The sequence below is a fragment of the Rhipicephalus sanguineus genome, chromosome 3, assembly GCF_013339695.2.
Source record: "Rhipicephalus sanguineus isolate Rsan-2018 chromosome 3, BIME_Rsan_1.4, whole genome shotgun sequence".
Taxonomy (NCBI): Eukaryota; Metazoa; Arthropoda; class Arachnida; order Ixodida; family Ixodidae; genus Rhipicephalus; species Rhipicephalus sanguineus.
Genome location: NC_051178.1, coordinates 205,753,501 through 205,780,476, shown reverse-complemented (window position 1 = coordinate 205,780,476; position 26,976 = coordinate 205,753,501). Strand labels below are relative to the sequence as shown.

The 26,976-nt window shown below is 44.4% G+C and overlaps 1 protein-coding gene across 1 annotated transcript; it reads right to left on the bottom strand.

Annotated features, from left to right (window-relative positions):
• Positions 1-1,290: 1,290 nt before the first annotated feature.
• On the bottom strand, positions 1,291-26,704 carry LOC119388148 (motile sperm domain-containing protein 2). Its single transcript, XM_037655798.2, has 8 exons — positions 26,446-26,704; positions 16,331-16,477; positions 14,067-14,153; positions 13,498-13,652; positions 6,299-6,359; positions 3,675-3,713; positions 3,347-3,471; positions 1,291-2,193 (listed from the first exon to the last, which is right to left on the bottom strand). Exons 1-8 carry the CDS (start codon positions 26,561-26,563, stop codon positions 2,134-2,136), a joined length of 792 nt encoding a protein of 263 aa, XP_037511726.1. The 5' UTR covers positions 26,564-26,704; the 3' UTR covers positions 1,291-2,133.
• Between the last annotated feature and the right edge of the window lie 272 nt (positions 26,705-26,976).

Here is a 26,976-nt window from a genome sequence, read left to right as displayed (position 1 = left end):
TATGACAGGTGACACACTATATTTCTGCTATCTCGTTTCACCTCTTGCTCTTCCTGTTTACTTCTTTAATTAATTTTTTTTGTGCAGCGTCGTCAGACACGACAGACATCAGCGGAGAACGAGCACTCTCGACGCCGGAATTCATTATTTACTGTATGTGACATGATGATAATGATTTCACATCTGTAGCATGGTTGCATCGCATGAAGAACAAAATGAACAAACGAACAAAACTAAAAGGGCACGTTATGTAAAACCCGAACTTCGGGGACAACCCTCTGTAAGCTGTTTTATATTTTACACATCGCTGCTACTTACACTAGTGCATAACCATCTGTCCGTAAGTTATCTGTGCTTTTATTTCATGCGTGCCGGTCAGAGATGGCCTTGTCTTAGATTTGCGCACATTTTTTTTTTGGACGTGGTAGGTTATTTGCTCTCAAAAACTCGGCTTTACGTTGAAGAGTTGTGAGCTGCCGTGCCCCACAAGTCACGGACATTTGCTGCATTGACGTAGCGGAGAGGGGGTTCACATGGAAAATTGAAAATCGACCTCCCCTCTGCGAAAATTTTCAATTTTGCGCTTGCATATATGCGCGCACACATACAAACGCAAGCCCGTACATGCACATACATTAAGTATGATTCAACCCCCCCCCCTCCCTTGCAAAATATTTCTGGCTATGCCTCTGATTTGCTGTGTGGTTTCAAATAACCGAGGCATCGACACGAGCCAGCTACAAGAAATGTGTATGAACAGTTTTTATTTTCTGATATAAAAATATATCTTTTGTACACAATCACAATTCATGTAAATTTCAGGAGCACACCAGCACCTTTGATATGGTGAATGTCTCTAGCTCAATTAAAATTTCCAATCGCAAAACAAGTGTGGTTCGTGTAAGGAAAAAAATGCCTGTACGAAAGATTTTCCTTCTGGAAGAGTGCTCCAGCGCAAAGCTGGACTTCAAGACAACCCACCAGTGCATCGAATTCTGAAAAGGTCTAAAGATTGTTTACATGTAATCCTGCCACTTTTCAAAGATCAGTCAAGCCACTTTTGTTTGACGTCGCCTTGACCCAATATAATGGGCTAGACTGTACAAGCTGCTTCAGTTGGATCATACAAGCAACGAGTTTATTTTTGCTTTTCTAATAGGAAAACATACGTTTAAGAGATTAGAAAAGAAACAATGCTTCTTTATTTGTCTTTAGTGTTTTCGTACGGTACTCGCAATTGACGATAGGAAAATCAGCAGTACGCATAATTTGCATCTTATAAATTCGTACAAAAAATAAAAAAAAATAAGGAAGAATCAAGAAGTAGTGTTTCTTGTTTCTTTTTGTCCGGATGGCAGTCCACACTCTTTATCACAGCGTTGAGCGTTGCACGTGTAGTGCTCCGTGGTAACATATTTTGATATTTCACGACATTTCACGAAACGTAAGAAAAGTCGGTAACGAAAGGAGAACTTTCCGTTCGTCTCGCGCTTCACAAAGCCCACGTAAACATTTACACAGGAAAAAAACAAAGAGAAAGCATCTAAGATTCAATGCTTGAGAGTGAACCGGCGAAAAGTTTCAGCAATTGATCATACGAAAGACTGTACAGAGCAAATAACCTTTATGGAAAGAGAAGATGATCACAGGACGGCTGCTTCATTTCGGTAAAAGGTACACACGATCCTAGTATAATTTTCTTTTCTAAGGGAGCATTGCCCTACCACTTAAGGAGGGAATGTTTTCTACATTTCGTTACACGGAAAGATTCCCAGAAATAAAACGCCAGAATATGTGTGGTTGTTAAATTTATAATTTCAAGACAGAAAAACAGAAAGCATTTCCTTATAGTGTTCAGCAGCTCTCCACTTCCCTTCTGCGGCGACCTTTCTGTACAGTGTGTTTTCGTTTGAGCAGTTTCAATAATACATCACACAAATGGGCCGCCTTTTATCTTTCTTTTTTGTTCAGCAGAGCACTAGCGAAAGCGTTCTTTGAAATCGAATCTCGTGAGAGTAGCAGCTCGAAAACAAGCTCTCAGTGGCCGCCGTCTTCATCTCGTGTACGGCCTCCGGCAAACTCCCGCCATCAGGAGTCTCCGGTGGGACAGGTAAAATGTCGTCGGGGCATCCTTCAAGAAGAGACTCGCTCCCCGAGCGGCTTTCCGGGCACGTAGCTGTACTCGTAGGTGTCCTGCAGGAATACATGAACATGCCCGCTCTATAAGCGGCACGGGCAATTCTTATTCCCTTATTCATGAATCGCTCAAAACGCCTGAACACGAGCCTTTCATCGCTAGTGGGCGGCATTAAATGCGTTCCCCGTAGAACTTCCGGATTGCATGCTTCGTACGGCAACGTCGAGCCTGCGACCACAACAGCGGCTCTCCTTTTCGTCTCGGTCACTTTGCACACTGTGTGACCAGGCATTGTGCCCTACCTTAGCGGAAAGCCACCTCTAAAGTCAACTTGCGAAATTCCTAGCGCAAATGGACAAACCGCGGACTGACGGTAGCAGTGTTTGAAATCAAGAGTTCGACGAAAACTCGTCTGGTCGGGAACAATCATGGTCAAAAGTAAGAAGGCGCCGACCAAAAACTTAAAAAATAACAAAGAACGTTTCGGCTCCCGTACGGGGGCCTTGTTCACAAAATCGTTCACAGATTTTGTGAACAAGGCCGCCGTACGGGAGCCGAAACGTCATTGTTATTTTTTAAGTTTTTGGTCGGCGTCTTCTTACTTTTGACCATGGTAGCAGTGTTTGTCTGTTCGAGAAATCAGGCTTGCCTGTCGTCTCTTAGGTTTGCCTGTCGCTCCAGGTACGCAACCGTCACGCATACAGCTACTCGGCTTACAAAAGACGCGAGTCCGCCTCGTACAACGCTTGGTTCAATGTCAAATAAAGCGGCATTGCGGCCTCTTGCAGACTTCAACTTCAACTTTATTATTCTTCTAGTACAGACTAGAAACGTCCTTCTGGGCTAAAAGCTGCCGTCAGCAGCTTGACTGAAACCAAGAGGCGTTGTACACTACAGCGCGATATTAGTAAGCATTTTTAGCACAAAACTAAACATAAATTAGACTGCTTTGCATAGCATCGATTTTCACAGTACGTAGGATCATTCGCAATTTTTTACTTATGCCGGGCTTTTCAAGGTGAGTCCGTTCCTCCAAAGCACAGGAAAAATAATCATGTGCACAAATGAAAGCTATTGGCACCAAGCAACGATAACTTATTTATCACAAGGATGATGAGAATGCCGAATCCAAGACTGAACGACACAAGAAAGTGAAGAGCGCTCGTATTGCACTATGCCGTCCAAGCGCATGCACCAATTGTTACTGACCGTTCCGCCCATGTGTACTGGGAGCTCCTTGGGGTCAATGTACTCTTTGATCTCCTCCTTGCCGACCATCTTGACTCGCGCTGCGGCCTCGGGCATCATCCAGCCCTTGATGATCTTCCAGGCGGCTGTGAATAAAGTAGATGGCAAAATGTTGCAAGCCGATTATGTTGAATCGACTATGTTCACATGTCGGGTCTACAGTATTAACTCCGACTGAATGGACCAACAGCTCATGAGCTCCTATATTAGGTTCCTAAGACTCACGCATTAGTGCGCTCTCGTTGTACTGGGCGGGAAGGATAACAGCGCGTACGATATGAACACTCACCATTAAACAACCAGGGCATGTCGTAGACGAGGACGTAGCCTAAAGAGAGAGAAGAATTTTTTTATTGGATCAGATTGTTGCACGAAACAAAAATACTTTTTCGCGTGCTAATTTTTCCGACACCGTTTGTTTATTTCATCTCGTTGTTTTATATATCTGTTTTTTTTTACGTACCTTACACTTTATTGTTTACTTGTTTCTTGCATATTTACCTGCTGCAAATCAGTTCTGCAGAATCCCGCAAGGTGGCGGGAAGCCTTTGCTTACTATTCAAGGGGAAGCGCTTTACTGTTTGAAGCAAGGTCGGGCTGCCTTAGAACGCGTAGTTATAAAGCGAGATTCAGTAACGAAGAAGAACAATGTACATGCTGCGGGGGAACTAAGGAAACGATGGAACATGTACTGATTGAATGTGGCGATATTCACCCAGGTATACGTGTGGGCACGAGTCTACATGAAGCCTTGGGTTTTAGGGACAACAATGGAAAGCTGAACATGTCCGCGATAGAAATAAGTAAGAGACGGTTAGAGTATTGGTGGCAGAAAAGTAGAGATAAAGAACAAAAATAAATAATGGGGGAATAATAAGGTCATTCTGCCTTAAGAGGCAGAGAGATAGACCGTGAATTTGTATTTTTTTTGGTATAATAACATAGATTTAATCAATGTAGATAAGGTATTAGGCCAACATGAAACAAAAAGTTTTTTTTTTTTTCGAGCCTGGTGGCAGACATGTCACCGCCCCGTTACAAAGGGGACGCTCATAGCATCCATCCATCCATCCGGAACATTGACAACCACCCTTTTGTGCAAGCACAAAGCCACGAGCAAACGCAAACGTACTTCTCAGCAAGAAAGGATTTCCATGTGGCTTTGTGCTACAAACGGGTGGTTGTCAATTTTTTTCTTTTATATTTGCCTTCTTTGCAGATATTTATTTTTCTGTGCATGTGCCCATTCCTGCGATACATCTGTTAAAGTAAGTAAGTAAGGTAGGAATAAATCAGCAAACAAGCAGGAACGAAAGAAACAGAATTATTTAGTCATCAGCCTGGGTGTGCCGCACTCGCTTTCAACATTGAGAACGGAATCGCTACAAACACAATAATCGTAGTTTCTCTTGGTTCGCGCCCTTGTTATTGAGAGAGAGGTAACGACTAGGGTGGAACGCCGGCAAGAAGCGAGTGCGAATCCCAGCAGCGTCTTTTTCATTGCATAGCAGTGCATTTTTTTTCTCTCTCGTCATATGAGGCAAAATAAGGAACAGAGATTTATACTAAAAAAGCCGTCAACGATTGCTATACTTCCTAATGCGAAACTATAGCGCAACAGCATTTGGGCGTCGGCGGTGCTGATCCTCTGCTAAAGAAATTAGTTTAACAGCAGCGGTAAACGAAGCACTTCGACCGGTTATATACGTCAAAGCTGCGCCAACGTGTTCCACCAACTGAGCCTAGGAAGGAGCGAACGGGTGAAAGCGGGAAGGGGCCGCACTTGACGGAGTGAAGAAGGTCGCGAACACGTCATCTTACATGCTGGAAGCCATAGCAGTTAAATTGTTCCATAAACAAAAGCTGCCGCGTTCAGTCCTGAAAAGCAGCCAGGCTCGTGTTCTTTCTTAGCGCATGACAAGCTCAAGGAACATCAGTGTGCTTTGTCATTATGGCGAAGCGCTAGAGAAAACGGATACTCTTGAAGAACACAGGACAAGGCGCTACTAGCAACTGAAAGTTTTATTTAGAAACAACGTCCCAATATACATAAAATAAATGTACGTCATCGTTAAAAAGAATAAATAACCACGTGATCACAAAAGAAACAAACAACCAGGAGATAAAAGCCACGCATGCACTCGCACAGAGGAAACAAAGACACTTATTTTCATTTTAGCAGTTTTTAACGATGATGTACATTTATTTTATCTATATGGAGGCGTTGTTTCTAAATAAAACTTTCAGTTGCTAGTAGCGCCTTGTCTTCAAAAGTATCCGTTTTTTCCAGCGCTTCACCATCATGAACGTATACCAGTGTGCTTAATTTTGCTTCAATTAAAAGTGGCATCTGTCACCGCGGTACCGTATTTTACTTTCAAGAGCCACGGTTCTCATTTTCGTGGATAGCACTGCTCAGTTACAATATACGTTAAGTTGCCACCAAGGGACATAGTAGCTACAAAAACATTTTTTTAGGGGGGGGCGAAAGCACTGAAAGAAATTCCTCGATGCATGCAGTTTGCGTAGGAGTGTGCAGAACGCTCTTCTTGGTCTCATAGAGGTACATATGCGAAGTACGTAACAAAAGAAAAAGAACAAACGAAGTACGTCAAAGAAAAAGTAGGACCTTCTCTTTGCCTTTTTCCTGAATTCCGCGTTCTGAGAACTTGCGTGAAAGGTCGCAAGCTCAGCCCGAGAGAATAAAGCACTATGTGCACATTTTCTCAGAACGCGGCGGGTGTCCCGTATGCCTCCTTGTTGTAAATCAAAAATAAAATCTGCGACCGTTAAGGGCAGTCTGGAATTGTGAAATATACTGGTACTTTAACAATTGATGCGATATTTCTCGCGAAAACTCTCGGGAGGTTTATACATGCTCAATCATGCATTCAAAGCCTGAGAATCACTTACCAAGTCCCAGCGGGTACCTCTTGAGAAACACGTTGAAGATAAATTTGGTGAAGTCGATATCCTGAAACGAAAGACAAGGCAAGCGAGATATCAGCGGCAAGACTGGCCGATCCGATCATAGTCGTGAAAAAATTTTGTTTCACCACGACAGAATCACAGATAAAGTTATTTCAAATTCAAATGCAGTACGCCCGACCTGGACCGAGTGGCAAATCGATGACACTGACAATCTGGTGAAAAACGGTCGCAATAAAAAAAAAAAGCAAAATAATGTATGAGTGAAATAAACGTGTGACTGGGCTATCAGGTCATTGCCGCTTGTACCAATCTTGCTCAAATATGTCATTCTGTTCTTCACGCGTTACCTGTATAAGCTTGGTGTACCAACACAAACCATAAGCCTAATTTGTTTGTCCTTGAAGTACAAGATATATTGTCTACAAATCTTCATATATATTAAACACAATAAATTTGTAAAACAACTTATAGGCTTGCTGCATCTTCGTATATGACATACACGAGTCTTGGTACTTCAGGGAAAATTATATGAATCATAAATTAAAATAGGCAATTAATGAAGCACTTTCGACGCGCCTCGAAACCTATCGCAGCCGGTGTACTTATAGCATGTTCGTCAAATCCGGTTTATCAGCAATAGCAGTTGATTTAGGAGAAGTGCACTGCATTATTTGATTGATTTTCGTATACAGAGAACAGCCTATGAAATGTTGATTAATTGACAAGACATGCGTGTCAGCGCAAGTCGTTAGAGTAGAACGCTAGGCATCAAGTAAATGCACTTTGAAGCAACCTGCACGAATGTCGCGTACAGTATATGAAGCTCATTGTTCTTTTCTTAAAGGATTCTATAATTGTAGGGGTCAATATTGTGCGCACAAGGAAAAGAAAACAGATGGGAGAGAAAGAAACCACAAAATTCTAGGGGTTTGAATTGGACAAATGGCTGCTATGTTTATATTATCACGTGATTGCGATGGTGAAGAAGGCTGCAGCAACACTGGCAAATACGCAACTGTTTATTTGGGCGAACTTGCGCCCGGGAAATAAAAGGCCAAGTTAGGATCGATTCTCGCTGAAGGCTGATAGCGGCGAATAGAGTGTCGGCCATCGGTAATCTCACCTGCGGTGAGGTGCGTCGGCGTTTATACATGTGACATGAAGCAGCCTTATCGCTGCTACTCACGTAATCTCTCGAATACACTTTACTATTCGTGCCCTGCGCGTAATCTTAAGAGAATGATCTGAAACAATAGCGAAGCTTCTAAAAGATCGCGGCGCGGTCTGCGCCCAGCGTTGCTAACAGTTTTTACGGGTGAAACCCGAGCACATCAAAATAAAGCAATAAAACGCGTGGCAATATCTTCCAAGGTTAGCCTACACACGCACACAGCTAGGTTTAAATATTCTTATTGTAACCTTTCAGGAACCTATAACCGTAACACTGGTGTTTATAATAATATTTATTTATTTATTTATTTATTTATTTATTTATTTATTTATTTATTTACTTATTTGTAAATACTGCCAATTCCAAAGGGATCATAGCAGGAGGGCATATACAGTAGTTGAATACAAAATAACACAAATTGTGATACAATGGAAACAACAAATAATTACAAAGAAAGTGCAACACAAGAGCGATTAGTGGTATGTGCATATGAAGAAAATAGGCTCGCATAATAAGACCATAGTCAAGGGAAGGAAAAAAAAGAAACATGGAAAAAAAAAAGAAAAACATTTTGAGACCATGGTGTAAGCATTTTAACATAGTAGAGCTTTAGCGCGAGGCGACAAATGCATCCTGTGGGGCTTCAGGTATTGGAAAAAAAAAAATAAGAGCAGAAAATGCATTAAGAAAAAAAAAAGAAACAGGTGACAGGTGCAGTTTCATACATCAATAGGAGGGTGGAAAGACAGAACTATCTAACAGGGTTCAAGGTTCGCTTTCAAGTGCAGTTAAGAACTGTGTTGGTGATGTGCTTTCTATGATATGTAGGGAAAGGTTATTCCATTCTCTTATGGTCAATGGAAAAAATGAATTTTTGAAACAGGCGGTATGGGAGGTGTATTCAGTGAGCATCTGCGTATGGTTATGTCTTGTAGGGCGTGTTTGTAAGCTTGTGATGAAGTTTGTGGCATCAATATTTACTTTGTTATGCGTAAGTAAGTACATAAATTTCAGTCTAGCTATTCTGGCTCGGCGCTGAAGAGTATCGATACCAGCAGTTTCCATTAACGCCGTTGGTGATTCATGTGGGCCATACTTGTTAAAAATGAACCTTATTGCCTTTCTTTGTACGCCTTCAAGTTTAGCGATGTCTTGTTTAGTAAAAGAAAACCATACGATGTTTGCGTACTCTAGTATCGGTCTTACAAATGCATTATAAGCCAACAGTTTGGTATCTATGGGAGCTAATCGAAGGCGGCGTCGGATGAAAAAGAGTCGTTTGAGCGCGGTCGCTGTTATGTGGCCTATATGACTACTCCATCTAAGGTCCTCAGTTATCGTTAATCCAAGGTATTTATGTTCAGTGATGGCGCTTAATTCCGTGTTATTAATTTTGTACGGGAATAACAATTTGTTCTTTTTCCTCGATATTATGAGTAGGGTTGATTTTTTTGCATTTAAATGTCATTTGCCAGTCGGAGCACCATTTCATTACTGTTTGTAAAGCGCAATCAAGGGCTAGATGATCTTCATGTGTGTTAATTACATTATAAATAATGCAGTCATCTGCAAACAGTCTGATTTTGACATGTATATTAGCTGGTAGGTCGTTGATGAAGATTAAAAAAAGAACCGGAGCCAAAACACAACCCTGTGGAACACCGGATATCACTTGGGCAGCATCAGACGACTGGCCGTCAATTTCAACAAACTGTAAACGATCTCTTAAGTAATCTGTTATCCAATTAATTATGGGGCCGTCACCTAGCGTTAACTTAAGCTTATAAATTAGTTTCTGATGAGTCACTCGGTCGAAGGCCTTTGAAAAATCTAGTAGTATAAGGTCAATTTGTTTTCTGGAATCGATGCCCAGGGACAGGTCGTGAACAAGTTCCAGAAGTTGTGTCACCGTAGACAGTCCACGGCGAAAGCCATGTTGGAAGGGTGTTAGGATAGATTCAGCGTCAAGGAACGATGTTATGTGTTTGAGAATAATGTGTTCAAATATTTTGGATGCTGCGCATGTTATTGAAATAGGCCTGAAATTAGCTGCATCATACTTGTTTCCTGATTTGTGTACAGGAGTGATTCGAGCGGTCTTCCATTCTTTTGGAAGCCTACCAGTTGACAGCGATTTGTCAAAGATTAAACATAAATACTTTGCGACCCATTCTGCGTATTTCGACCCATTCTGCGTACTTCAGAAATGCGTTAGGGATATTATCAGGTCCAGAGCCTTTCTTGGCATCTAAATTAAGCAGAAGATTGAGGATACCTGACTCAGTGATTGTAAGAGGTTCTATATGTTTCTTAGCACATGCATCCGCATGAGGCATACTGCCATTATCGTGTGTGAAGACTGATCGAAAATAATTATTAAGAGCGTTCGCAGTAGCTAGGCTTTCGCTCGGGGAAGCTGTGTTTTCATCGGATGACTTAGGGTTGAGGTAGTTCCAGAATTTTGTAGGTGATGTTTTTATGAAGTTATTCAGTTTGTGAGTAAAGAAGTTTTCTCTTGCGGCCTTTAGAGTTGCTTTCAGACTAGTCATGGCATCATCAAAGTTGTTTTTTGTTGACATAGTAAATTTTTTCTTAAGTGATTTTCTTAGCCGCTTCACTTTCCGTTTTGCGTGAATGACGTCACGCGTTATCCAAGGGTTGTGTCTCTTTATCTTTTTCGCTTTTAAGGGTACGAACTTGTGAATGCAATGTGAGACAATATCTTTGAACATATGCCATAATATTTCAATATCAGTTGAGGCCTGGCAGGAAATTTCGTTGAAGGAGTATAGTTCGTGTGAAAGGTGGTCGATAATGCTAGTATCGTCAGCATTGCGAAAGTCGGGAAAGGATTTCACGACCGAATTGGAGCCTTTGTTATTGACTGGTATACTACACATCACCATCTTGTGGTCGGATATTCCGTCTGTTACCTCTATTTTTATTTCTTCTGGGGGGAAGTGACCGCTCAGGAAAATCAGATCTAGTATGTTCCCACCAAACCCATGATAGCGAGTTGGCGCATGAACTGCTTGGTGTAAGTTGAAATCTAACATAATATCGAAAATAACATCTGAAGGGGCGGAATGATGCGCCATTGTTAACCAGTTGATATCAGGTAGATTGAAATCCCCAAGAAGGATTACTCGGCTCTGTCGAAGATGATTATGCATGTATTTGTACAACGAAAGCATGGTGTCAGTGTCAGCAGCGGGACTTCGATAGACACAACCGACAATTATTGAATAGCAACTGAGTAAAAGCTTGCAGAATATTGCCTCTACTCCTTCAACATCGGGTAGTTGCGTAAAACTTAATTTTTTGCTTATTAGTAACGCAACTCCACCCCCACGTGTCTCTCTATCTTTGCGCAGAATCGCATAGTTTGGGGGAGTTACTTCCACATCTAAGATATCAGGGGATAGCCATGATTCGGTGATAGCTACGAATTGTGGTTCAAGCGAAATGAGCAGATCTTCCAGGCAGTCTTTTTTGTTTAGAATGCTACGCGCATTGATGTTTAAAAACGTTATTTCTGATTCGTATTTTGACGGCGCGGGCGCAAGGTCCGTGCATCGTCTTGGCTGTTTTTTGACCCGTCCTCGGTACTATAGTTAGGTAGCGCAGGAGCGATGTCATCTTTTTCGGTGTCCCAAACAAACAGTTCTTCGTTTATGCGTAGTTTGTCGTAGCTCATTATGACTTTATCTCCCGCATGTTTGAATTTCTTTGCACAGTTCCATAATTTCCTTCTTACATCACGAACTCGACTTGAGAAGTCTTCGCTGATGGCAAAGTTAGAGCCTTTTAATTTGAAGCAGTTTTTAAGCAATCTGTTTTTGTCTCTGTGATCAAGCAGCTTGAGTATAACCGGTCTAACCTTCTTTGTGGGGTTTAATATCTGGGGTTTAACGTCCCAAAACCACGATATGACTATGAGAGACGCCGAAGTGGAGGGCTCCGGAAATTTCGGCCACCTGGGGTCCTTTAACGTGCACCTAAATCTAAGTACACGGACTTCAAACATTTTCGCCTCCATCGAAAATGCAGCCGCCGCGGCCGGGATTCGATCCCGCGACCTTCGGGTCAGCAGTCGAGCGCCATAACCTCTAGACCACCGTGGAGGGGCGTAACAATGGTGTTCCTCATACACAAAGGCTTGCTTTCTCTGGCCTCACAAAACGCGGAAATGTAAAGATGCAATGGCGGTGAGGTTTCCTCGGTCTCTTTCAGCGCCTGTCACACGGAGTTATCGATGCAGAAGAGAGCGAGTCTTCCAAAGCCTTGGCAATCAATGGTTGCTCCGAAGGCCAACTGACTACCGCGTCCACGTACAAAGGCGCGCCATTGTGATGCGCGAAGGTTACGCCTCCACGCTTGACGAGAAAATTAAAGTTGTGAGAGCCGCAGAAGGACAAGATGCCCCTCGTGCAAGCTTCAGCGTTGTTCAGCCTAAATTTAAATCGCCGCAGAAATAATTTCAAGCAGAACTCGAATGGTAAAGCAGAAATTGAGCGATATACTGCTATAAATTTTAATTTGGTTGCTTATTCTTTCGGTTTATCATGAGTCTTGTTTTCTCGCGTTTTGGTTTCTGCATGTTGAGATGCCCTTGTAACTTAAGATATCAGATGCACGCTTCAACGCGGGTTGTTGTCTCCTTCACCTGAAATGCCTCCGGGGCCGGATGTATAATTGTCTTTGAACACCGATTAGGATCTGCCATAAGATGCATATACGCTTCAATGTCATCTCACAAGTTTACAAAGTTTCGTTCAGACTCGTGGCCCGCAAGAAATTCAACAGCGCTTTCTGGCACGTAGCGCACAGTTATGTGGTTATCACTGTACATATCATAATCGTCACCCAGCACCTGGAGTAGCATGTCAGGCGAACAGCCAGGCAAACATCTCCAGCTTCATTAAAATGTTTATCTCTCTCTCAATGTCATCTGAGTTAATTTTTATCGGACACGCCAGTGACTTATTTGTCGAGTATATTGCACAGAATGAGAGATTTTTATGGCTAACCTAGCCATTAAGTACACTGGAATTAGGTAACCAAAGATTTTCGCGTCTGTTATTTAACCTTTTCCTGCTATAGCTAATGAGTCACTCCAGAAGCAGTTACGGTGTTCCCGTAGTAAAAGCGTAAAAAATGCTTGGCCACTCATCGCAAAAATATTGATGCCTAATAATTTCTGTATGGACGGGACTGCTGGTGCAGATGCATAGAAAAATGCTGTAAGTTCTCTTTCTTAATGTCAGCAAACTAAGAGAGAAGAATTTCCGTCCGTTAATCCTTCGTTTTTTTTTAGGGGGGGGGGGACCTACTATTTCTGCAGGAACACTTGCCGTATTCGAAACTACTTTGCATATGTAAGTGTGTAAGTATGTAAGTGCTTGCGGCGCGCGAGAGATCGAGCAACGTATGCTTAAAATAAATATAGGTTAAACACGTGCAATTAAATGTGCTTTTCGCGCTCCGCTCCGCACTAACCTTCGTCACGGTGTCCCTGTATGTCGGTGTCCCCTGACTACGGTCATTTCCCAAGGTGCATCAGGGTTTCGTCACTCCAACTTTCGCGATATACTCCGAATATGTGGAGCCCCTTTCGCTAAATCAAATCATATGTTGGTGTGTTACCGAGGTGAAAGCTTCCAAGCAAGACATGACACGGCATGACATGACAGGACGAGTGCTAAGCATGACAGTGGCGGTATTCGTACGGTATGCGCGAGACTATAGGGAAGTTCGCGTTGTGTTGCGTGATATGCAGCGCAGCACGTTTGTAGTTGATGGACTGTGATGTTAAAGGTATAACCGTTCACGTCGCGACCCAGCCTTTGCTAAGCTAGGCGTTGTTCACAAGCTGTCATAAAGAAAGTGGCACCTCAGCGCGCGAGCTTGTAACATTTGTCGTCCTTCATTGGCAAAGTGAAAGTTAGTGCCAGTCGCTGTCCTTTGTTAACAACGCCAACGAGGTAGGTAGGGAACAAAACCTGCGTACCATGTTGCTGAGGCCCGCTCCACTGCAGTCGAACACCATGGTGACCTTCTTGGCTCCGTATTCGTTGTACAGCTTTTCCAGGAAAAACAGGAACACCCGCTTCACCTCAAGCACGTCAGCTTGGCCCTTCGTGTAGTTCTTGCATCGCAGCACCACTGGTGGGATAAGAAAAAGCAAGGTATACTAAAACGGTGCTCAGTCAAACGGATATCATACTCGAAAGCGCCATAAACCGCAGTATAAACATCTAAGGCAGGTGTTCAAGGGAAGACGAAAGCTTGAAGACATGAAAAATCCTCGAACGTGGAGTGTCGCTGCAGCAAACGTTACGACAAGTGGTCTTGTCTTCCTCAAGGCAGCACTGCCTTGAAGAAATGGCAAAATATTCAAAAAAATGATTTCAGATGCCCTATTCAAAAGGCTCAGGTGACAAGCTGTAAAAAGCACATTCTGCCATCCATGGTGAAGTTACGAATTATCGGTGTTTTGTTAATAAACTTGGATATGAAATCTGCGTAGTGTAACGAAGAGGTGAAAATAAGGTTGAACACAGTTTTGTGGATACTCACACACGTGACATCCGAGCTTGTCTTTGCCGTAAGGGTAGATTGCGTTCTGCTCAAAATACTCCTTTGGTATGGACTCTTCCTTGATATCTGCAAGAACGAATCGTTTTTATCGTGGCTCATCGTCGGTTATGAAGTATATATGTGCTTAATTATCAAACGCTTCATACGCAGCCACGTCCTTTACCCACCCGACACAAAAGAAACACTGAGATATACCTTATAAAAGTCATAGTGGCTAAACGCAGTTGCCAAGCGCGAAAGTGTTCATAACGCTAAATGCTCAAGTGGAAAGTTATCTCTTGCAAATACATACATATTGGTACAGTACATGTATAATCGCTGATTAAACACGACTTCGGTGTTCCCTCTCATATTGCTCACGACTGTACGTGTTTGCTGCATGACGGTATATTTTATGACGGTAGGTCTGACTTGAACGTGGCTTCAAGTTCATTTGAAAGCGGTCCGCGTCCTTTCGCGCTGTTAATCATGAACGTAATCCAATTCGCCCAATTTTCTATCTTAATTACGTGTTCTTGTGGAGATTTGCTTGTCTTAATTATTCAATAACGCCTATCTGTATTTGCAATTTTTAGCGGGATATGCGTTTTGCTTGAGGGCGTTAGACTTAAAGCCTCATTGTGAGCGCTTATATAAGAGCATAACCAATAACAAAGAGGGGTGATACACGAATGAACAACATTATTATTTAATCCAACCTGAATATTTGAGCTAACCTGAATCACCTTACTTTTTAAACGCAGTATCAGTACTCGGTGATGCTACGGTTAACCGTGTCAATCACTTTTCGAGCATCAATGTGCGTGTTTAGCGACATAACCCACTCGGAATAATGTGATCCCAAGGCTGCGCAACTTGCGTTCCCCGTGTCACCGTAATCTTTGCAGACTGTGTTGACCTCTGTTTATGGTGGATATTTTTTATCGATTTGAGCGAAACCTTGATTAAATGTACACTTGTGCTTTCTGCTTGACGCCGTCACGGAAGGCGTAACAAAACTCAGTAACAGCTCGGCATAATCTTGCAGAGAGATCAAGCACCGTCTGGCTGTTGGTCTTCAAGTTGGAGGTCTGCGCTAAACGTGGGTTCCTTGCGATGTATATCGCTTTTCTCAGTCTGAATCACGGCATAAACAATCTGAGCGATATTATCGATCGGCCCGACAGGTTGTCCTTCAGTGGTCTTGGCCAAGCACAGTGAACTCAGTGGGGGCCACAGCCTTGAAGGCGAGCGTGCGTTTGCTTCAGCCGGTGCTTTAACAACGCTAGCGATCTCCGATGCAGGATAATTTCCTTCCATCATGCGAGGGGAAAAAATGGCGAAGTAACGTTTCCTGATATCAATCACCACGAAATGAAAAATAGAAAACGAGACTCTTGCCTTCAATGTACTAGTGCATTGCGGAATAAAAATGACTGCTTGGCGATGCTGCGCTTAACCGCGTCAGATTTTAACCGTTCGGGGCCTTACTTTCCCCCTTCAAGGTCACTTCTATTAAATGTAATCTCGAGCCACGTGCTCCGTAGAAGGAGCAGACGAGACGGCGGGCACATGCAAGGCCGTTCTACGTGCGTTCGTCGTTCAGCTCTGACGCAGTATAGCCCCGTGTGCTGTTCCAAGGTGTGCTCTCCGTTATTGCAACGCATGTGACGTGGATACGCGCATGCAAATAGATACCTCGGACACTGCCATGAATTGAAATGAGCACCACCTAAGACACGACTACGAGGAAAGTACTAAACGCGAAAAACCATGTACAATACCCTTTTCAAGCGAAGCTTCTTGTGAGTTAGAGATTACGTTGGCGGTGGCAGCACTGTACGCCAAAAACCCGGCGCCGGCGAATGTACATAAATGCGGCCCTCTAAGGTGCGTGGGGCATGTGCGTAGCTGTATGCTGTTTTCCAATATTTGATACTTTATCGATCGTGGGCTTATCGGTGATCAACCGTTTCTCATACGGCAATCTGATATTTAATCGAAGTGTCTTGTCATTTCGCGCTGCCATATTATTGTTGCCTGGATATGAACGCATGACCGTCGTTGTTGCCTGTAGCAACTGAAGTGTAGCGCTGCTAAGCACGTGGATGAAGGCCCACTTTCCGGCATGCAGGAAGGAAACAATTAGGATGGAGCATTGCGCAATGCGAAAGAAAGAAAGAAAGAAAGAAAGAAAGAAAGAAAGAAAGAAAGAAACAGTAGCACGTCAGGTGCGCACACACCAAGCTTTGCGATAGCAGTACCTTGAATCTTGACATAACGTCTCCAGCGGAGATGGTACGCAGCGACCTTGTGGGCCAAGTCCATGTCGAGCCGCACGTGGGCGATTATCTTCCGACAGAAATCATCGCTTTCCTTTATCTTCTTCACGTCTTCGTCGTAGTACACATCTGCGAACAAGCCGAGGAGAAAATGCACACGGACGTGAACGACAACAACATTTAGTCGCACGAACTGAAGCAACAATGTGGGTTCAAGCATTCAGCTGAACGGGCCACTAATCGCCACTAATCGCAAGAATGAGTCAGCCATATCTACTGGAGCTGATAGACGGCAGTCAACATATTAGTATGTACATACATCGCCCAGACCGCAGATATATGAAGCCGTCGTCTGTACGTTGTAACCGGACTCATGAACCACTGACGTATCCTCGTAACGAATGCTTATACAAAACACACACACACACACACACACACACACACACACACACACACACACACACACACACACACACACACACACACACACACACACACACACACACACACACACACACACACAACACACACACACACACACACACACACACACACACACACACACACACACACACACACACACACACACACACACACACACTGAACACATCTGTGTTCTAAAAGGAATATACGCTTTTTGTGCGCAAAACGTTTCAGAAAAGAAGACAGAAAGGACAGAGCGCACACTTACAACCAGTTTATTGCTCAGATGGCGCGAAAATATATATGCTCATGAGGGCGAGGACATCACACACATGGGTGCACCCCCATGTTTGATGACTGCCAGGTAATGGCAAGATGTAGGGACAAGAGGGCACGTGAAATTCACAAAGCTTTTTTGATTCGCAAGGCAGGAACTGAGTGTGTAAGCGTCCCGTCTATCAACTTGTCGGAGAATGAATACGAGTATATTCTTAGTTGAATATGATTTCAAGATGTGAATAAGATGTTTTTGCACGTGCGCCATCACTTTCCCTTTCTCTGTGTGTGATCTCCTCGCCCTCATGAGCATATATATTTTCGCGCCATCTGAGCAATAAACTGGTTGTAAGTGTGCGCTCTGTCCTTTCTGTCTTCTTTTCTGAAACGTTTTGCGCACAAAAAGCGTATATTCCTTTTAGAATGCAGTACCAACCAGCCCAAGTAGCCACCCTGTTGCACTACATCTGTGTATTTATGCACAAGAAAATGGTTACAAAATAAACTGCGTTTGACGAGCATATGTGATTCAGCCTCGTCTATATAACTGTGAACATCTAGACCTTCCACGTTGCCAGAGGTTGCCAACCGAAAGACTTGGAAAGTGAGAAAGTTACGGTCAAAAAATAACCTCTAAGTGTGTGGAACTACACGAGGGATATGTGAGATGTCAGGCGCTCGGTGAGAACTTATCGCTAGCTTCTCTCTTTATCGTTTTCTCTAAATGTGAGAACCTTAATCACAGTGCTTTGCAGGCGTTTATCTGAGTTATATTCAAGTTTGGTACACGGCTCTTCGTATTTGGTTGCGTCGGCGCTATCAGCCCCGTTATCAAGGCGATTAACAAAACTCACAGGGTCCGTCGTGCATTCGCCTCAGACGACTCGAAGGCGAAAGCCAACTTCTTTTTCTTATCGGTTGATGTATTGATCCTCCGTCGTTCCCCTCCGAAAGATTTCTGTACCTCACGTGGTTTTGCACTGCCCCTATAGGATCGGAGCCATTGCAAGCTTTGTGCATCTCACCTGGCTTTGCACTGTCACCGTGATCGGCCCACCTTTGACCTAGCGACGATGACATGTTATGACGTCACATATATTGGCGATCTGTGATGTCATTATGACGTCACATGGTGAGATCATCACGCGATAATTTTTTGCATCACTCGTATTGACGCCGCCGACGGTCAATTTTCGTAATTGATGAGGCATCTAAGGCTTCCGCCCTCAAAGCAATTAACGTGACAATCAAATGTACTGCCATTCGCGCACATGCGTCGCTGAACTGTTCGCTAGGGGGCTTGTAGTGCGCGGCAAAAACACGCGTTCCTGGAAATCGATGGGACGTAAAAATGATGCAATGTTACCACGGCTGCTCCGACGACCTGTTTATACGTGGGAAAGGAAGAAGGAATGCTCCCCACTTGAACGTTTGTCCTTGTTCGAGAGCTGCGATAGACTTTTTTCCTCGTGTGCAAGGTCGGAGAAGCACGATGGGCCAGTATCCAGAAGATGGAGTTCACAGTTGGAAAGAGTTCCATCCTGCACGGGGGTTCTACAGTTATGGCCTATACGTATACGCGCGGCGTGATACCAACACGGGTAGTGAAGTTGTGTATGCAGCCAAATTTTACTAGGCCACCCTAACACTAGCACGTGCCAAAATACTGCTGACAGCAATGATGAGCTAAATCAAGTTAATCTTCTGGTTGCATAATTGTAAACTCAAAGGCAACAAGCACAAAAGGAGGAACGAGGCGAGATACAAAGGGTGGCATTCATTAATATTGAGTTAATCTTCATTAGACTATTACCGTGTCAGTCATGCACCATGGTACATGCTATGCTTCCGTTAGTGCACAGTGTAAGAGAAATTTTTCTCACACCGTGCGTGAGGACAATATAAGTGCTGGCTTTGTTGAACGATAATTGGTGCATTTTCCTAAAATGCGCGACAACTACTGATTTTTAGAAACGTGCTGCTAACTTTATTTTTGTTGATTTACACTCATGCGCACACGTGCTGACGTCAATTAATACCGACCGCTTTCGTGCACGATTAGTAAGGATGATTAGTAAGGCCCGTATACTTATATTTAGGTGCACGCTAAAGAAACCCAGATGGTCGAAATTTCCGGAGCCCGCCACTACGGCGTCCCTCAATCATATCGTGGTTTTAGGACATTTAACCTCAACAATTATTATTATTATCATTTGAACGACAATCATTCTCATATTAATCACTGGAAATAAAACTCTCTCGCTCAATTTATGTCACAGAAGGGCCTCCATTCCCACAGGAACATGTAAACTTGATCGATTGGCAAAGAAATATTGGGCACGGGCGATAACGAATAACTGAAGATGCCAACGTAGCCAGTCGGAATGGTAACAGGTGCGTGTCATTGGTGATAGCGAAGATTGCATAAGTGAGAACGGATGGTTAATCAGAAACAGTGGTGGTGAGCAGTAAGATTCGTGCATTCGGATTACTTTGAATGCTAGAGGTATGGTGGAATGTCCGTAGTCAAGGCTGTGTAAATTAACGCCTTACTAAATTTGCGCGCGCGTTTGAAAGTAGCACCGGACGAAGGCTGGTTCCACAGTCCACTCTTTCAATACGCGATATAATATTTCAAGCCTTTCAAGGGTCAGGCAAGGCGACAACTTGAACATTGACAACTTCAAGAGGGCCTAGCCTACGCACTTAGTGCGATGTAATACGACGAGTTTTCCTTTAAGCAGTTGCCTTCCATTTTTATTATATCTGTTCTGAGCAACAAGCCAATGTGGCTTGTTGCTCAGAACAGATGTTGCAACGGTTTGCATAAGGAAGAAATTCGATAAGCAATTTTTAATGTGTAAAGATACATGGCGCCTTTAGCGATTGCTCAGAGGAAAAAAAATCACTGGATTCATTGGAATATTAACTATCGCATAGTGTTTAAGGCGCCAGAGTATAATTATTTTCACTAAAGCTCGTTGTTAACTCCCACGTAATAATCTGTAAGGAGACGTTGTGTAAGTGACCGTTCACCTTTGTTTCAAAGGCAGCGATGTGCGGCGTATCATGGCGATAGAAATAAGCGTACGCAGGAGTAGGTATAAAAGTAAAAAAAGAAAGCATACTTTCTTGCCAGCATACTAGTGTAATGGAATATGTCCTTTGTTAAATGCGTCAGTAGAGCAGAACTAGGCCTTGAAATTCTACAACTGCAGCGAAATTGCATTTAACTTAAGGTCGGCAGGGCAATCATCGCAGTGTTTAAAAAGTTGCACACGCGTGAGCAGGGCGATGACATGTTTTTCGCAAGCCTCCAGAGTGTGCGGCACGTAAGCACGGTCCGTGGAGCACCTTGGGGTATTGTTTAGTAATGGAAGGCCGCAGCAAGATTTCACGCCCCAGCTACGAGCACTCAGCCAAGGTCTGGCCACTTCAACGGGTCTAAGTGAATCACTGCCCGCGTACGCGGACACCTAGTGATTTCTTTCTTTCTTCTGTCTCTCAGGCGCTGCTGTCGCAGGCTATGTAGGAAGTCCGTGAAGCGTCATGTTCAACAAAGCGGGCAAATGCGGCGACTCGCAAACAGTCCCACAGGCTTGAACAGGTATGTCCGTATGTCTTTGCGAACGGTCGACTCCCGCTCATACGGAAACGCGAAAAGAAAGACAAAGAAAAGCGGAGCCATCGCGGCGACGTTTCGTCAACCTTGTCCCTATTTGAGAGTGCCACGTACATGAGCGGCTGTCGCTCCGCTCTCCCTGACCCGAAACGTCTCTGCACTCGCATCCGCACACACTGCAGACACTAATGCGTGCCGTCCGGCGGGAGACGCCTCCCGCCGGACGGCGAGTCCGCGCTTTAAGTGACATCTCGTGGCGTTTAAACATGCGTTCTGCGCACGTAGTGCTTGTACAAGGAACGCTTTCTCGGAACATTTTGCCGACCTTGGGTCTTTGCAGGCCCCGCACGCCCGTTCATCTTGGTAACCCATGTGAATGTACATTGCGAGGGGATGCCTGAGATGCCAGGAGTGCTGAAATGGCTTAGTTTTTTTTATGTTCTTTCTTTATCGTACGACAAAGAATGTTTCCAGAAATGCCTGCAGCGTAAGAAATACGTCACAGTTTGTAGAAGGTGAAGTCGGTATAGTATACCGGATGCCGCTTTAATGTGGACGAACGTATGTAGGCCAATCCGGAAGGCGCGTAAACGTGAAGCTGAGCGAGCATAAACGATTGCTAGCTTAAACCAAGCATTTAAACGTACTCATTGCGGAGAATGTGAGTGTCATTAGATTTCAGTGATAACGTGATACCATCGAAGCACAGAGTACGGCATGCTCGAGACATATTTGAAGCCTTCCGCATTGGAAGCAAAAAGGGGATCTTGCATCAGTCGGCCATCAATCCGGCTATGTGACACAGAGTATCAATTTTTTATCAGCACGTGCGGTGGCGTAAGATTAGCCGCGTGGTGCGCAGAGCATTTTTTCCTGACCGGAATAATCTAATGTGGAGGTAAAAAGCCTTATATGTCTCAAGAGAAAATGGTCTTGAGCGAAAAGCCGGCGTTGACTCAAAATCTTGCATATAAAGCTAAAGTGAACGCGCGAGCTGCGCGCGCTTGTCGTCTTTGCGAAACAGGGAAACCGAGAAAATGAAGAAGACAAAGACGACGTTCCCCTGGCGCAGCGATGTCATGGGAAGGTTCCGCGGAGCGGCGCCGGCTCCTCGGAGAGTATAAAAAAAATTGCGGCATTCGTGTGACTTTGCTTACTGACGGCTATGAAGTAACGCAGAAAGGGCGCTGGGGTAGACGCTGAGCCGGGGCCTAGCGGATTGTACATGTGGTAGGCCGAATAAGTATCGAATGACAGGGGAGGCACGACAAGCACAGAATGAGGCGCGACGAGCTGAACAGCTCGTTGGATTCTGACGTGAAGTTTCAGTCTTAATGCATCTGCACCCAAGGCTTTCGCCTTCGATAGTCTTAGCGATAGTGTAAGAGAGCCTTAGAATTTTCGATTACGGCCTGGTTTCTCCCTTCTTGTATTTCGCAAATAAAACGCAGTTGAGAGTCAGCGCCTGAACTCGTGTGCTTCTTCTTCGTCCTTTTACAGAGAAAGCTGTTATGAGATCATTTCACCGGCCGTTTTTGGCGCCGTAGTTGTCCGCCGCCGCCGCCGCCGGTGTCCGTAACCACTATCGCTCGAAATAAGAAAAAAAAACTAAATAAGAAAAAAATTGCAGGATGGAACGAGGTTCGAACCTGGGCCCTCTGCGTGGGAGCCCAGTATGCAACCTTTGAGCCATGCCGTTGCTTGAAGCTGCTTTGCAAGAAGGTCCTATACAGGCTTCATGTCGGGAAGGAACCACATTAGCATATGCAATATAGCATGGTAGAAGAGTAAAATAAGCACCAAGCGTCGCACAACGCGAATTCTGTAACCAGGCGTCACACAATGCGAATTGCGCAACGAGTAGGTTGTTGAATGCTTCCAACCCATTACAAACGGCTCTGCCATAATGCTTCGTCGTCATCAGGCACAGCATCAACAAAGTGCGCATAATGCCTTACATGTGTTTAGCAGGTACCACGGCTCTCCGTAGAATGACGAAAAATGGCACAGTGACTGCTGCCCTACTTCTCAAAAACTACAATGATTTATAGCGTAGTGGGTTCCTCGCAAGTGCACTTGTATTGGTTGCCAAGGAAGCCCGTAAGCGCATGATCAATTTCCTCGGGGTCTCAGTAAAATTGCAATGACTTATAGCGTAGTGGGTTCCTCGCAAGTGCACTTGTATTGGTTGCCAAGGAAGCCCGTAAGCGCATGATCCATTTCCTCGGGGTCTCAGTAAAATTGCAATGATTTATAGCGTAGTGGGTTCCTCGCAAGTGCACTTGTATTGGTTGCCAAGGAAGCCCATAAGCGCATGATCCATTTCCTCGGGGTCTCAGTAAAATTACAATGATTTATAGCGTAATGGGTTCCTCGCAAGTGCACTTGTATTGGTTGCCAAGGAAGCCCATAAGCGCATGAGCCATTATTCTTCATCGTCATCAGTCGTCGCGTCAACAAAGTGCACATAATGCCTTAGAGACGTGTAGCTGGTGCCTCGCTTCTCCGCAGAATGACGAATAATGTTTCAGTAGGTGCTTCCCAACTTCACAAAAATTGTGATTTATGGCGTAGTGGGTACCATTCTAGTGTACTTCTATTGTAGCGCCAAGAGAGCTTACAACGGGCTCTAGAAACGCCGCTCTTCGAGCTTTCGCTGTGACTGTGCTGCGATTTCAGCGCAGGCCTGGCGTTTTTTTTTTTTTGTGAGCGCTACGTGAGTCCCTTCATCGCTGTATAAAATCCTCAACGTTATGGCGAGAAATTGCGCAACTATAAAAATTTCCATCTATATCCCCGTCGCAGAGATAGGCAAACAATGCAGGATCTCTTGGATCTTTCAAAGTAATTTTTCTTAGCCACAATTACGCGTGAAAAGCTTTGTTCTGTGTCATTCTTCGTCCTCAAATATCGCTTAGCCGTTCGCGCTGCCAGGCGTGGAGATAAGCATCAAGTGTGTCAGTACACATAAACATGTGTACCAGACTGAGCGAGCGGTATCTTTAACTCATTCCTCATCTCTTGTCTAAATACGTTTCAATTATCAGATCTTAGCCCGAAAACAAGGCGAAAACGTCCCTATCGTCCACCTCAAAAAAAAAAAAAAGCTGATATTAGGATATTCTAAAGAGAAAGGATGTGCCTTTTTATTTGTCGCAAATCATACGGTTATTTTATTTCTGATCGGCTTCAGCACTACAGTTTAGGAGAATTGGAACGCTTTCAGCATGGTAGGCTACATGCAAATCAGCAGTTCTCAGCATAGGCGTGCGCGGGGTTCCCCTACAGGGGGGGGGGGGGGGCTCCCCCAAAACCACCATTCCCCCCCCCCCCTCCCCCCCGTGCGCATGCCTATGGTTCTGAGGCAAGAGCGCCTTGCCGCCTCAGATCACGGCCTTCTGGACTTTATAAAGCCACGCCAAAGGTCGGGCGAAGGACCTTACGGCTTTTCTTTATTTCATTAATAAAGTATCTCTCTCTCTCACACACACAGTCAGATGGCACATCCAAGGTACACATATCATAACAGTGCCTCATCCTTCGTAAGACAATCTATTGAACAACCGATGTAACATGATGGCGTCTCTTATGAAGATTTTATGAGGCGTTGGAATACGGTGCCTGCCCCCTTTCTAATGCAGGAACCTACGCAAGCCTGTGTTTGTAGATTATAATGGGTCCACATTGATGAATCCGTTACGACTCTATGTAGAAGGCTAGAAACTTTGTTTTTTCGGTTGCGATAACTTCAGCCCGATGGATATATTTGCTCCCAGTCGTAGTTGGATGGCACGTTCTTACAACGTTTTGTGTGCCAAGAGGTAGTAGTACTCAAAGAGCGCGAGGAGGCTGTTGAGCGTGAGGTAAGGACAACAAATCGCGCCGGAAAAGTAGGCAAAAGACTCAAGGTACGACGCACTCCCCAGTACTAACTCATTGCACGTCTGAAAGGAGTATGTTGGCTAAAACAGCTGGAACCTGTTTCACTTGCTCGAAAATATAGTTGCACGCAGTTGCTGGTATAGCGAGCCCAATAGGGTTCCAATGTCTCGCAGTATTGTGTCCCATGAGCAGCAATCAATTCAATGAAAACGAAGGTGGAAAGTGCTCCGTTTGCTAAATATTTGAACACGCCTGTTGCGAACTACAACTTCATCTTTATAATACGAAGTGTTATTTGATCAACTGTATTTACTTCTATCCTCTACGGCACGAAATCCGACTCACTCAAATGTCTTGCGATTGCATAGTTGCACCATTTCTTTACAGCAAGAAAAAAAGTTTCACAGTTGTGCACACACTTTATCTTTGACAGCATTCAACGTGTGTCAGAGAAAAAGAAAGCCAAAGGAAGGCATAACGAAGGACGCCGCACAAGAAGAGGCAAGTCGGATTATTCTTGTAGCTGCGGGAAAAGTGTCACTTGAATATGTGCGTTACATGGCGGTAAGCCAAGTGTCAAAGGCATGCTTCCCGACTTCACGTTCGAGTACGTTCATGATGACTTACTTGTTTTGAGCGCAGTAAGTAACCTCATTCTCCGTTCATGGCGCTGTTTAAGTCACCAAGACGAGTATTCAGGGGCCATATAATTGTTTTGAAAGAGATAAAAAAGAGTCTTCCAAGGGCGATTCGCCACGAATACGAGGTAATTAATTATTCAGCGTGCACTGCGCCATGCAGTCATACAGGATAACGCGCTATGAGGAAAAATGAATCTCCATCGTATTGCCCGTGTCTTCAATATCTGACACGTACCACAGTGTAGAACCTTCCGGCAAAATCTAGCGGATAGGTTTCGGCAGAATATGGTCGGGAGGATACAATCGTCGTGGCTATCAATATGACTTACAACAGCTACGACAACAGCGGGGTCTCACGGGAGACCAGCTACGGCTTGTTTCTGCAGTGGGAAAGCTGTCATCGCCAAGCCAAACTGCTCCTCAAATGTAGTTCGAAAGATTATAAAACTTCGTTCTATGCATACGAAGTCTGAATCCTGCGCTTCTACATCATCTGTTCTTTACGTCCTCACCACCAGCGTTACATTTCCCCCTGATGTAGCCGACGTTTTAAAACGCTAACGTTCAGAGTCTCTAGACTATATGAAACATATTTTTTCAGAATATTTTCTGCACACCAACAAGGTGTATAGAAGCTGGCATTACAGTTACGCGTTGTACAATGTCTGTTATCTCTCTCTCTAACTTTCTCTCTCAATTATGGTTGTTTATGGTTGTTCGCTCGCTGTTTATACAATCTATTTATTCAAGACGTCGATGTACCACCCCTCCTTAGCGAACACGGATCACGTTGGGATTATCTTTATGCGTGGACTTGAATTCCACATGGGCACTGGTAAATGACAAGGTGCAGCGCGACTTGAACCATCGAAACGTCAAGCAGCATGCAATCCCACAGTTGTTTTTGACCTCAGTATGCTAGCTCATACCCAGTGGGTGGTCAAGTAGTGGGTGGATTTTTCCATTATGTTGTATCAATTAACACTACTGGTCTGATATAGTTATTATATTAATTTGAATTGCAAATTATCAATAACGAAATATTTAACGCCGGCAGAATTCATCAAGGCATTCTTTTAGTATCTACGAGAAATTACTTGCCAGTGAATTTTCTTTCTCTTCAAGTGCATAACGTATTTAGCGTTTAAAGTTACAGCACCTACCGACGACGTCTGCAAACGTTTCGGACGGATGGTGCACACGATGTGCACCTGTTCAATAGACAGCAGCGCTTCGAACCGGCGTGCACTCACCATCTTCCTCGTTCCAGGTGTCGAGAAAGTGCTGACGCAGCTCGCGAATCTGTTCCGGCGTCACCTGGGCCCAGTTCTTCTCTTCTCCGAATACGTCGTTCTCCAGCATGTACGGCATGACTCCTGCTGTTCGATTCACGAGAGCACCCACGGAAGCAAGAGACAGTCCACAGCAAGCGTGAGCCGGTGAAGATGAAGCGTTCGGTCCGCGCGCCGGTTGGAGCCTCGAGTGACCACTCCGATACCTGATCTCGCAGCACAACCTGCGTTACGCGCACGCTGACACTTGGCGGACTGCAGTGGTGATTCGGCGGGCTTTCCCTTTCGTACACGCGATGCGCTGCCGCTCGTGTAATCCTCCTCGTTTTTCTTTCATTTTTACGTCGAGGCTCTCGCCACCTTTGATTTGTGTTTTTAATCTTTATTACTTTTCGCCCCTGGCTGCCTTTGTACGCGCGGTGGCAACCTTGGACCTCCTTTCTCTACGCGCCGTAATAATAAGCGGGCGAGCGAAAGCCCTATAGCGTCACC